General features: G+C 47.9%; 2 protein-coding genes across 2 annotated transcripts; one reads left to right on the plus strand and one right to left on the minus strand.

Moving 5' to 3' along the window:
* The first annotated feature begins 987 nt into the window (after positions 1 to 987).
* Positions 988 to 5425, plus strand: LOC124660403 (E3 ubiquitin-protein ligase RGLG2-like). The gene is made up of 11 exons (XM_047198211.1): positions 988 to 1317; positions 2117 to 2201; positions 2291 to 2431; positions 2519 to 2632; positions 2713 to 2810; positions 3560 to 3639; positions 3808 to 3913; positions 4026 to 4153; positions 4258 to 4435; positions 4547 to 4603; positions 4864 to 5425. Exons 1-11 carry the CDS (start codon positions 1003 to 1005, stop codon positions 4942 to 4944), a joined length of 1383 nt encoding a protein of 460 aa, XP_047054167.1. The 5' UTR covers positions 988 to 1002; the 3' UTR covers positions 4945 to 5425.
* A 1481-nt stretch (positions 5426 to 6906) lies between these two features.
* On the minus strand, positions 6907 to 10085 carry LOC124661403 (probable proline transporter 2). The gene is made up of 8 exons (XM_047199260.1): positions 9986 to 10085; positions 9649 to 9873; positions 8359 to 8453; positions 8067 to 8256; positions 7780 to 7904; positions 7459 to 7674; positions 7152 to 7382; positions 6907 to 7056 (listed from the first exon to the last, which is right to left on the minus strand). The coding sequence occupies exons 1-8, from the start codon at positions 10083 to 10085 to the stop codon at positions 6907 to 6909; spliced, it is 1332 nt and encodes a 443-aa protein (XP_047055216.1).
* Positions 10086 to 13749: the final 3664 nt, after the last annotated feature.

The raw sequence follows: 13749 nt of genomic DNA on the forward strand, positions 1-13749 counted from the left end.
GCTTCGCGAAGGGCGCCTTCGCCCGTTTCGTCTCATTGCTCGGCGGCTTCTTGGCCGCTTTCTTGGCCATTTTTTTGGGGGCAGTCGGCGGCGCCATGGATGGGGAGAGGGTGGAGGCGGGAGGAACAGCGTAGCGACGGCGGGAGGGATAAATGAATCGGCGGGATAGGTCAAATGTGTTGGGATGGCAGAAATGCGCGGCGGGAGAGGCGCGATGTGGCGGGAGAGGCGCGATTAGGCGGGAGCGGTGGACGAATTTTTCCTGTGCCGTTGACGCGTCGGTTCCGCCACGCCTCTCGCTTTTCGTTGTGTCCGGCGTTTCCGGAGTGTCCCCTGTGTAGCGGGGACGGGCTTGAGGCGCCGGACACCGTATCGGGTTGCACCGGACAAAAATCGAGTTTAAGGGGGGCTAAAAACATTTTTTTATCCTGCACGCCTCAAATAGCTTTGAGGCGGCGCGACCGGAGATTCTCTCAGGTTGCCTATCTTGAGAATCCATCTGGAAAGCCTTCTTCCTTTTTGGGAGGCAAAGGCGCGAAGATTCCACGCAGGCGCGCGCAAGCGCGAGATGAGTTTCCGTGCACGTGACATGCGAGGTCGATGTGCGGCGCACGACCCACCCGCTGGATGATATATACTCCCACCGCATCATCCCTTTCGATTCCAACCCCGTGATACCACTACTTCTCCCTCCATCGTCGCAAGAAAGTCACGACGCGAAATCAAGACCGCGCCCAACTACCGGCCAACGCGAACAGTACAACACGACGAACCGAGCACGAGCAGGCTGCGGAACGAAGCACACCGGAAGGCTCCTCGGTGACAGACTCGCCAAGCAAACTCTTCCCTAGGCGCCGCCGCGGTTGCTTCCTTCATTCCCCACCCCACCCGGTCGTCGCCGCCCCGCCGCCGTCGCTACAGCAGCCACCGCCTGAGCCAGGCGCGCGGATATACACACACCCTTGTCCAGTTGACCTCTAGCGAGAGAGAGACAGAGGAGCCATGGGAGGGAGCCAGTCCAGGAGCGAGTCGCGGGACGGGAGCGGCCGCGGCAGGTACGCCCACTCGGGCTCCTTCCAGCAGCCGGCGCCGCCGCAGTACCCCCCGCCGTACCAGCCCTACGGCGACGCGCAGGGGGCATCATACCCGTACGGCGCGCCCCCGCCGCAGCAGGGCGGGTACGCCGCGCCCTACCCGGCCTACCAGCCCGCGCCCGTCGCCGCGCCGCCGGCCGCGCGGGGAGGAGGGGCATCCAAGCCTCGGACCCTCGACCGGCGCTACTCGCGGATCGCCGACGACTTCCAGTCCGTCGAACAGGTACGCCCGCGCGCCACTAGCAGTTTCGAAATCGAGATTGGATTGTTCGTTGCTCCACCACCACCGCCGCGAATCCATGCGCTCGTCGTCTGTACGCGCGCGCGTAGATAGATCTTCTACCCTCCCCCGACTTAGGATGGCTGCATCGGCGATTCGCGCGTCCTAGCCGGCCAATCCGCTGACATTTCAGATTCCTAGAGAGGGTTCGTTCGGTATGCTCCGTAATCGGTCAACCGGTTGGAGCAGTAGCAATCTGAACTGCTGGTCAACCGTCAATCACTGCCGCTGAAAGATTCATGCGCGCACCCGGAAATAGATGGCCTGGTGGTTGTTCACAACCCGTTACATCAAGCAATTAGTTGAAAATGTTTATTGCGTGGTTGGCAACTGGCTCTAGTTGGTGGGTAGGTGTTGCTCGGTCGCCCTCTCAAAGAGGATAGGATATGGGTATGAGTGGGGAGGCAACAATCTACCGGGTCATGTTCTGCAATGCTCAAGTTGCCAAATGTGTCCAGTTGATGCCTCAATATTCTGACAGGGGGACAGTTAGTCCGACTGTTTCACTTCTCTGATTAAATGTTTTCTAAGTATGTGAATGTGCCATCAAGTTTGTTGCTACAACTAGTGAAAAATCTGCTCACCAACTTCCGTTAGATTCTGACATTCTTTCTGTATACTGGCTTCACTGCCATATGCATCAGTATCGAGTGTCAAGCGCATAAGCAAACGACCGAGTATAATCGTGTAACTGCTATTCCCCTGAACTGGACTGTTGAGAATCGATAATTTTGGTTTGCAGGTTACCGATGCTCTGGCTCAAGCTGGACTCGAGTCTTCGAATCTTATCGTAGGTATTGATTTCACCAAGAGCAACGAATGGACAGGTTAGTGCTCCTGAACCACCTTACTCTCCCCGTTCACCCAGTAAACAGTTCCACTGCTCCTGATGCTAATGATGTGCGCCCTTTATCAGGCAAATTCTCCTTCCATGGGCGTAGTTTACACCACATTAGCAGTGTACCAAATCCTTATGAACAAGGAATCTCCATTCTTGGGCAGACATTGTCGAAATTCGACGAAGATAACTTGATTCCCTGCTTCGGATTTGGAGATGGTAAAGACCGTGTGATAGTTGATTGTTTTTCTTTTCACAAGTACTATAATTTGCCTGAACCGTCAAGCAACTGTTTGCCTTTTTCAGCATCAACACATGACCAAGACGTCTTCTGTTTTTATCCTGATGAGAGACCTTGCAATGGATTCTCAGAAGCTCTCGAGCGATACAGGGAACTAGTTCCACATTTGCGCTTAGCTGGTAAGTTAAACTGTTGTCTTTAAAGTAGGTTCTGTGTATGTATATGTGTTAATTCTGAGTGTTAATGTTGGCTTTAACAGGACCGACATCCTTTGCACCGATTATTGAGATGGCCATGACCATTGTGGAGCAAAGTGGCGGGCAATACCATGTTCTGTTGATAATTGCTGACGGGCAGGTACTACATTAACACTTTACACTTTGCTCTAATGGTGAATGCATTTGTGCAGTTGGTGAGTCTGGGCACTGGTCATGTGGACATGGTTAATGTAGATAGACATGTCATGACTTGTAGTATAGTTGTATGCATATCTGGATGGGGAGCTTTTATGCAGAAACTATGTTTTTCTATGATCATGTTATGAGTTAACTGTTCTGATCCTTACTTGCACATGCTGTGTACATAAATTATTAAATTCGAAGGGTGACTTGTGGCATGTTTTAAACCTAATATCTTTCATATTGCACATCGTTTGTACTGTCTTTATTTTCTGGTAAACTATTTTATTAAATGGGTTACATGGCGTATATTTCCATGAAAATTGACTGTTGTCATTTCCAAAGATTTTAAAATTATCAGATATATGGTACTTCTTCTGTTCCAAATTATAAGACGTTTTGGTAGAATTTTTGTAGCCATTTTGATTTTCAAGATCAAAAGCATTTGTTTATGTCCGGAAATTTTTCCATAATTTTGTTAAGATTACACACTCGATTTTTATATTTTGCAACATCTAGCCCATCTTCACGGGATAATCCTTCCTTTTTAGCCTGAAATTTGGACCCTGTAATCTCTAAGGGATCTTTCACTCTTGATCAAACAGTTCCTATTTGTGGTTGTCATTTCCGAAATAGTATGCATGCAGTATGACCCTCAGAACTTGATACTTCCTTTATATTCCGTTACTAACTGGTATACAAATGTAGGTTACAAGGAGTGTAGATACTGCATCTGGGCAGCTGAGTGCGCAAGAGCAAAAGACTGTTGATGCCATTGTGAGGGCCAGGTTTGTCATTCTTAAGTGCCCCTGTCATACTGTTTTGATATGTACATGCTGGTGTGCATCTTGACTGTACTTCTTGCAAGGAACTAGTTGTGTCATGATGCTGACTGAATTATCTGCCCCCCTGTGTCATGTATGTTGCTCATTGCTTCCTTTATTTTTTGTATGCAGTGAATTGCCGTTATCTATTGTATTAGTAGGGGTTGGTGATGGCCCCTGGGACATGATGAAGGAATTTGATGATAACATTCCTGCCCGGGCTTTTGACAATTTTCAAGTAAGTCACTGAAGATCGTAATCATACGGATCTGATATGATTGTCGCCATTTCCCCCTTTTAAATGGACTTATTTGACGGTGTTCTAACATTGAAATCTGTTGCTTCTCCAGTTTGTGAATTTTTCGGAGATAATGTCCAAAAACATGCCACAATCAAGAAAAGAGGCAGCATTTGCTCTTTCAGCTTTAATGGAGATACCGCAACAGTACAAAGCAACTGTGGAGTTGGGAATCTTAGGGTATGCTGCCCCACCCCCTCCCCTTTGTGTACTATAAAAGCTTGCTTCACTGATTGTTTATTCATTCTGAAATATGTACTGACTTCTATCTATGTGTCAAACAGCCGTCGCTCTTTGAAGGCTCCAGTAAGGGTTCCTCTACCTCCCCCCGCTGGAAGCCATGATGCTTATTCATATGGAGCGAAAAGCTTTAGTAAACCAACCACCTCATCATCTTATCCTCCTTATGAAACTGCACATACTGCAGCCCCTGCTGCACCTTCTTCTGCTTATGACAATCAGGTAAACTTTCATATGCCATGAATGCTTATATTTGTTTGTTTCTTAATTTCCTGTTTCTGTAGGCAGAAAGTTGCAGTTTTGAGTGTCTTCCTAACGTTGATTCATCTGCAGGTTTGCCCTATCTGCCTTGTGAACCCGAAAGACATGGCTTTTGGCTGTGGACACCAGGTGAGACATCATGCACTCTTGGTCCCTCAGTAGATTAGTACTCCTATTTAAGTGTCGCAGATTTGTCTAGATACACATGTATATAGTGTTTTAGTGTGTAGATACATATGAATCTAGATAAATTTGTGACCCTTAATATGGAAGGGAGGTAGTACTGAATTGTTTTTGATTCTTGGGATATCATGTTTTGTTATTGGGCGTGTGTTGAAACGGCAGTAATATTCATCATCACCCTTTCTAACAAGGTGTTTACTTTCCAGACCTGCTGTGAGTGTGGGCAGACACTGCAATCATGTCCAATATGTCGTACTCCAATCTCCACAAGAATAAAGCTATATTAGCTAGTGCTGGTTTTGGATCATTGTGAGTGGGTGGCAATAATGGAGGGAGACCATAATGGTGATGAATTGCAACAAGCTCCGAGCGCAATCCAAGCCTTCAAGTCAGGCACAGTGGTCTGCACTGCATCTTGCAGAGCCGGGTGATACACCTTCCAAGATGGTTGCAGGGGATGTCTCTCTGAGTATTAATACCCAACCAAGATGATCCGAACTCAAGCTTTTATGAGAACTAGATTGCAGGACTTTCCAAGGAGAAATGCATGCGAAAAGATCCTAAAAAAAGAAGAGAAATCTGCCGATGGATCCAACAATAGTGTATGGTGCTTGCAACGTGTGTACATAAGGGTTTGTTTTTGACCGGATATCTGACATCAGGTTTAGAGAATTCGTTCCTCCCTTTGCCGTTTGACCCGGGATTTGTTTGTTCTTGAATGTGCTTGTACAAATCTGCAGTTTCAAAAAACTGAAATTAACATTTTTTATTCATGTTCATTGCAAATCCAATGGAGCGCTAATTGCTTAATTTTGTACAATGCCATCGTGCCCTGCTATACTATTTTTCATTTGGGTGTGACTAATTCTCAATTGACTAAGAACTTAGTCAAGTGACCGTCACTCTCATATTTAAATTTTGTTAGTTGTAACTTGATTTGGAATTGGAAAAATCTTAGTTGAACTTAACTGATAAATTTTAGTTGCAGCCCACTTGATACTAAAAAATTTCAATTCCAACTTAACTTGTGACTAAGAATTCCCAATTGTAATCTAACTTGCAACTTAAAAACATACAAACTACGGAGATGCAAATCTTTTTAGGCAAAAGCTCCATTAATTAAGAAGAGAGTGTCCAGTTTTTATGAAAAAATTGGATGAAAACGTAAAACAACACAACAACACGGTCAAACCCACACACCCACATCCAAGCCTAGCAAAGACCCGAAACAACAGGGCCACACCCACTCTAGCCAACACCTAGAACCACAAAGCGACATGAACAAACACTCCAAACACGACACACAAACACCGCGTTGACGAAGACAACCCAAGACATTGGAAGGCACCCATCAAACCACTGCGGATCTGGGGTATGCAGCAATCAAAGTGGCGAGAAAATCGCAAACCTCTCTAGCGATGACAGCTCCGGGAACCGCTGCCAACATACTAGACTTAGCAACCCAACACCAATAGTAACCACTTGCCTATCAGACTCAAGCGAAAAAGAGACATCAACGTCAACAACACCACTCCTCTCAAAGCCAAGTGTCGAACCCGGTGAAGAAGCCACCTCCGAGATCTCGTGCGAGTCTGACCTTACTTTGTCGACGGAAGGAGGTATCACCACATCACCACACGACTCCAGGAGCTCAGGAATGATCCGCATGACCGTAGCCGTGACCGTCGAGCCTGCCCTAGCGCACGGAGAGAAACATCTATAAAGGCCCGCTCCGCTTGCGTCCACTTTGCTAACATCAGGCAGAACCAAAGGGTCAACAGGCTACCCAACACAGTTTCTGCCCGTTCCATAAAGCCCCCAAACGCTAGCCACCTGCTATGCAAGAAATCAACAACTTCGTGGAGAGGATGGATGGCCTCCTAAAATAACTCGGCTTGCTTCTCCAAAACGAATTGCATATCTGCTGAGGCCAAAGAGCCAATAAGAACACCTGCAACATCTTTCATTGAGTCAAGCGGGAACATGAGGACTCGATTGAGAACTAGGTAAACCGTTTTCATTTCAGGCATGGAGGCGCATATGTACTTTTGTGCAGAGATAAATTTATACTTTTGATAGTTCTATATCAACCATGAATTAAGTTAGCTCTAGGTCGAAATTACATATGAATTACATATTAAATCGGGCGATCAAGAAGTATAAGTTAGTTCTACATTGAAAGGGAATTAAATAGGTCCGATAAATTAAGAGTAGCAGCGAGCGAGAGTTGGACACACCCCGTGCGTCTTTTACACGTCGGCGAAGAAACGGTACACGCTGATGTTGTGCGCGATGAGACGGACAGCTGCGGCGGATGTCGCAATTCCGAGAACGGAGGCGACGGCGATGATACCCCAGTGCCAGAGCCTGTGCCATCTCCCGTCACATCGACCTTTGATCTGCATAACAAGATCGACCTTTGTTAAAATTTTGCATCCACACCGTCACCCTGGCATGCATATGAAGTACGTCGCTTGCTGCAAAATGAGGTCACCTTGAGGACCATCATGCTGGGGAAGATGAAGGTGAGCGGGAAGAGCGCGAATGAGCCGAAGAGATTGACGAAGTCGCCCATGAAGGGGAAGAGCGCTGTGACGAAGACGTTGACGCTGAAGAGGACTCCCCTGGCGACGAGGCGGCGCGCCATGTTGTGGCGCGAGAACATGCCCTCGTCCAGCCTCTGCAGCCGCGTGTCCATCGCCTCGTGGATCGGCGCCGCGAACATCTGGACGCAGCCATGTTAACAAGTTAACAACGTTGTGATTTTGGATGGTTACAACGACAGACGACTGACGACGTACGTGCTGCGAGACGATGCTCTGGAGGAAGGCGGCGGCGTTGATGAGCACGGAGGTCCAACGCGGCCCGCCGATCTGGTTGGGTAGGTACTCCGACGCGGCGGCGCCGTACGCCCAGTAGCCGGCCACGGTGATCCCGTAGTAGGCCGCCGCCCCCACCGTGTACTGCAGCGCCAGCGCCCGCCTCATGTTGGACACCGACGGCTTCCGCAGCGTCGACTTGTTTTTGTTTTGCGAACCAAAACCACGACGACACATCACATCACATCATTAGATGAACATGGCACCAAAACCGCGAAGTTCCACATGTATTCCCTACCCTACCTGTATCTCGGGGAGCAGCCCGGAGCTGTTGCAGACGAGGGTAGCAGCGACGGCGCCCAGTGCGCTGAACACCTTCTCCAGCTGGGTCCCGTGGGTACTGTAGTCCGTGTGCTTGCTCGATCTCCCTATGCACGTACAGTACGTACAAACAATTATTGTTGCAAACTCGATCAGTTCAGATTTCTGTTACCCAACGTGCTATATATATCGCTTTCTGTTACCCAACGTGCTAGTAATAGCAGCCTAGGTAATAGCACGACAGGAACAAAAGGATGCATGGTCAGTACCGTCTTTGACGAGCACGGCCAGGAGGGCGACGTCGAAGGTCACGGTGAGCGCGGCGGAGGTGGCGAGCCAGTTCCTCATGGCGGACAGCGTCGGCACGAAGTAGGCGAAGACCAAGTACACGGCGCCCGCCGCTGCGATGAACCACTGCAGCCTCGGAGTGGAGTCGCCCATGAACTCGGCGCTGATTGCCTGGTCAAAAAGCATTTGCACGCATGCCAAGTTATCCGGGAATATTGGATAAATTCACTATCATAATCGACTAACTGCACTAAAGTAATTCACATATCATACCTTGAGAGCTCTTCCACCAAGTAAAATGAAGCCCATGCTCACCAGGAGCAGGGTGGCGAACTGCAGGAACCAGGTGATGTAGTACATTTTTCTCCCTTCACAAGAACACAGTAATAGCATAAACAACACCCGTCAGCCTGCATTTCCCGTCATCTAGTCTGGAAAGCTCCGTTATGGTTCGTCCGGACAAGCTAGATAAACCTCATGTACCAAATTCAGCAGATTTGCCAGTGTAATTATAAGTGATCAACGCTTCTCGATTAGTGTCTTACATTGATGCAAAATGTATTTTTGTTACTACTTTCCTTCCTGACACAAGATACTCTCTCGTTTCCTTTTTTGTGCAAGGATTCCATTCTCATGCTACATCAGGCATTAATTTCCTCCATCTACCAATTCATGCTGCTACTCCGTATATCAGGCATTGAATTGGCCTGATGCATGATAGGGAGAGTGCAGGGAAAATCATACGAACAGGACAGGAATGCACATGCAAAACTATGGAATGGAAAACATAGGGTAAAATTCCTACGATGGCCTTTGATGAGCTTAGGAAAAACACACGAACGTTCGTGACTGAGGTTCTTTTTTTTTCCAAAAAAAGAAGTACATCGCATCTGCTTAATTAGTGAAACACAAGGGCATTTGGTCAGAGGTGGCAGCTAGCTGACCTCCAGCTTCAAGCTAGTCCACTTCCACCATGGCTGAGTCCATGGCAGAGAGCCGGAGTAGGGGTGAGATTTGAACCAGTCTCCGCCGTTGCAGTTTACAGAGTAGCCGATCACGTGTATACAGCCCGGGAGCACCCACTTGTTGCGTTGGAAAAGTAAGAGAAGGCTTGGAAGAGACATGCGACAATGGCTAGCTAGGTGGCCGGCGAAAGAACCACCCAACATCTCCGCGTGATGACATTGCTTCGCTCTTTGCACAGGAAAAACAAAAACATGTCGGAGCCAATGTTTTCTTTCCTGTGTACTTTTCCTATGAAATCAAGGAAACGTTTTTGTAATATTCCTACAAGTGAATCCTGCGTTGCAAACGGCTATACAGTACCCATTCCAGAGGATTGTCGATTCCTACAATTATCGTGTGAAAATCCTGCGTTCCAAACACAGTCATCTGAAACAAGGCCTATTTTATCGAAAAGAAACCAGCCTATCGTTTTGCAGCTATATATCTCCTACAAGGCTACAACAAACACAGTCATCTGACTGGGCCGGGGGAGAAACGATGGAGCTATTGAAACTCGACCGAGGAACGTGACGTGCGTGTTGCGTAATGCGTACGTACCGAAAACGCTGCCCATGAGGTCCCTGTAGCGGATGAACCTGTGGCCGTCGACGAGATGGAGTCCGGCGAGGAGCCAGTTTGCGTACCAGGCGGCGCCGGCGACGAGGAGCAGGCAGGCGGCGCCCCACCACCACCCCAGCGGCACCATCATCAGGTTGGAGAAGCTGAGCACGTAGCCGCAGTTGAACCCCGTCACCAGCAGCAGCCCGACCTGCTGCCATGAATCTGCCACATGCGTGCATCACGAAATTAACAAGAAGCAGAGACATGGTGATGTGTATCACGGCGTTGGACCAAAAGAAATGCATGCTTCTTGATTGATCATGTATGCGGCTACCTGTGTCTACCGCGTGAGCAGTGGCTGCGGTTGTGTATCCGCCATCGCCGCCGTCCTTGTGCGCTTGGGCTGCCTCGATGTCGAGCGAAGAGGAAGCCATTGCTTTGCTTGCTTCTCCGTTCCTCACCTGCGTCCGTCCGTCGTCGAGGTGTTCTAGCTAGCTAGCGAATTACTGATGGGCTTCGACGCCGCCCTGCTAGGGAGTAGACAAAGCAGTGAAGTCACGCAAGGCCATCAGTAGTTTGGACAGACCTAGGGAGAAGATATGGAAGGGGGTTGGCGTTGGCCTGGACAGACACATTAAGAGAGCACACGCATACAGTATAGAAAAAGCAGCTTTTTTCGCAAAACCACAAAAGCAGTGTGTTTCAATTCATCGATAGAAAAAGGAGTTTGCATTAGATGCCTAAGAAAAGAACAAAACAACCACATTAAACACCCAACACTCAAAACAAGACTGTAACAAAACGGCCAAAATCCGTCAAGTGTTCCTCCAAGATGTTGTAGAGTAAGCTCCTCCGCAAAACAGAATCCTTACCGATGAAAGTCGTAATGCTTGTGCAATGTTGAAATTAACAAGAACCTGCCAGCCGCAGCCAAGACAAGTACCACCCAAATCATGCGAGCCCACGACTCAGCTGCTGCTCCGCCCTCGGCCCAAATCTGGGTACGCCATCGGCGCATCGGCTACCTCCCAGCAACCTCAACTGACTTGCAAGCAGTCTTCAGCAGCCCGCCATCGACCACAAAGGCTAGCACACCACTGCTCATCCAGAGGCTTGCTCCCTCTATCCGAGAAAGATCCTCATTGCAGAAGCCACCGTGATACCACTCGAGAGGCCGGCACGCCACTTGTATCGCAGATTCGCAGGACGCCTCCTATGTGGCTAATGCCAAGATCCACAAGGAAGAACTACGGCACAAACTCAAGTTCCAAGACGACGCCTTCATGGAGGGTACAACGTCGAAGACGCCGTCACCCAATATGGCAAGCCAGATTTAAGGTTTTCACCTGGGAAATGAGACCCTAGGCGAGAGAGGTGCCAAAACTCCTCGATGACGCTAGAGAGGAAACGGCACCCTCAGGCGTCGCCATCACTGGCTTCGAAAAGCAGGGAAGATGCGAACCAAAATAGACCGATGTTGTATATTTTGGTCCCACGAATAAAAGGACGTACAAAACAAGTCCGAGCGGACCGACGCATTTTCTAGCTAAATTTGACCCAGAAATGCGTGCATGCATCACGAGATTAACAACAAGCACCAGATCGACAAAGAAAATATTGACACTCACACATCGGTACATGGTGATATGTATCACGGCGTTGGACCAAAATATAGGTAGCCAAGTACCTGTGTCTACTGCCTGAGCAGTGGCTGCGTTGTGTATCCGTCAACGCCGCCGGCCTTGTGTGCTTGGGCTGCCTCGGTGTCGAGCAAAGAGGAAACCATTGCTTTGCTTGCTTCTCTCTTCATCGCCTGCTTCCGTCCGTCCGTCGTCGAGGTGGACTAGCTAGTTTGGGACAGGCCTACTGCAGTAAGGGAGAAGACATGGAAGGAGGTTGGCGTTGGCCTGACAGACATATTAAGAGAGCACACACAGCTAGGGAGTAGACACAGGCACACAGCACTGAAGTCGCCAACGGGCACATGATCATGTATATCTTTGGCAGAATCAAAAGACGCACTAAAGTCCATCTGCTCAGTATCCAGTGATTCCAGTGCGTGCGCAGGTCCCTCTCTCCCCTACAAGAATGGTGCTCATGCCCCCCGCCGCCGCTTCCCCCCCCCTCTCCTCGCCGTCCCCTGAGGCTGCCGCCGGTGAAGCCTCGCGTAGCCGGTGATGGGGGCGGCGGGGATCTTCTCGCGGGTCCCTTGATGCGGCGGTATGGAGGCAAGCCTCACGCTGGGGGGATGGCCCAGGATCCTGGCGGCGCGGCCCTCCTCTCCCTCCCTCGCCTCGGCCTCGTCGGTGCTTGGTTGGCTGAGGGTTGCTGTCAACACCCGGATTTTTAAGTCCAGATGCCTATTATATCATACATCGCAATCCCAGGAAGATTGTTTTTGCGAGACATAATAGTTAAGTAGCATAGAGTCATCATTTATTACAACACATACTTGTCTTACAACAATGGATCACATGATCCAATATTACACAAATAGATTGTTCAACAACACAAATAAGTAGCGGAAGCGAAGTAGTAGTGGACTATCTATTCCACAGGCAACGCTTGACGTTAGAAGATGCTCCTAGTTATCGTAGACGTCCTGTTGTCCGTCGTCCTGATACTGTGGCTCCTCTTCATAGTCTGGCATTTGAATAGCCAGGGACACAGCCATGAGTACTTTAAAGTACTCGCAAACTAATACTAATGTAAAATGCTTAACAACTTAATAAGGGGTGCTAAGCTCTAGGTTTATTTGCGTAAAGCCAAGTTTAGTTCATAAATATTTAGTAAAGACTCCTCATTTTAGCTAACTAACTCAAGTGGGAACATTAGTGTCATTCCCACAATTCAATTGTGATTCAAGTCAAATCACCTTTCAATTCACCATTCCCTTTTAAGACAAAAGTTCTGACAACGGAACAGTATGGCCTTTCCAATCGTCCGTAACCGTGGACACGGCTATTCGAATAGGTTTAACACTCTGCAGAGGTTGTACTCTTGTGCCACAACTTTTGATTACATCCGTCGAGGATAACCCCGAATCATCGTAACTCAGTACGCGGATCATCAACCTCAACCTTTCACTTATATACCCTAGTATAGGCACCTCTCCCCATGAGCTTGGCCTCCCGGTGAAAACCAAATGTCAACCCGGGAACTGCACAGGGCTTGGGTCGTATATTCACCTCATATTCACATCATTTCACTTGTAACGGAGGCAGCCTCGGCATAACCCCTATGATGCTTGTTAGAGGGAACCCATACTAAGACACATAAATTTCCAGTTAAGCCCTACCCATAATCAGGTATTGTGGGGGTACTTGTATAATTGGAAAGGTATCGCATTCAAACCCAATCATCAGTTTTCATCAAAATTCACCAAGTCATTCATGTCACCTTCATCTTCAAAACCTTTCAAAGTCATTTCACATGTTCCCATCTAGAGTAGTCAATTTTATTTAGTTAGCACTAGCCACTAATCATGAGGGGTGCTATCTAGCTTTAATTTGCTCTAAGCTAAACTGGAGTGCTCTGATTCTACTCTAAACCAAGTGAATCATGAATCAAAAATAAGCTTTAAAAGACAATAAGCAAAATAATTGCAAGGTAAAAATATGGGATAGGTTGATTGAACATAAAGTAAAGAGTGATGGTGCCTTGCTCTTGTAGAGCTTTGCACATGGTGCTTTGCAAGAGTGTTAGCTTGCCTTGAGCAGGGTAGTGGTCAAAGTTTTCCTCCTCTTCCTGGGAGTAGCCTTCCTCCTCTTGATATTCCTCGTTACTAGCGTCTATATACGAATACGAGGTACACAATCACCAAACCAAACTTACATGCTAGACTAAAACACACCAAAGGTGCACACAAACTAATTCTAGCATCACATCATTCATGGCATGGTGATTTACTTGGTTTTTCTTATTTAAGAGAAAAATAATTTCCTCTCATTATACTTATTGATTTGGTTTGCTATTTACTTCTTTGGAGAAAATAATTTCCTCTCATTAAATCTTAATCTCCACCAATAATATTAAGGTATAAAATATAGGTTGACCAAGGTCAACATTTCATATCTATTATGTGGGAGTATAAATTTA

The sequence above is a fragment of the Lolium rigidum genome, chromosome 6 (assembly GCF_022539505.1).
Source record: "Lolium rigidum isolate FL_2022 chromosome 6, APGP_CSIRO_Lrig_0.1, whole genome shotgun sequence".
Classification (NCBI taxonomy): domain Eukaryota; kingdom Viridiplantae; phylum Streptophyta; class Magnoliopsida; order Poales; family Poaceae; genus Lolium; species Lolium rigidum.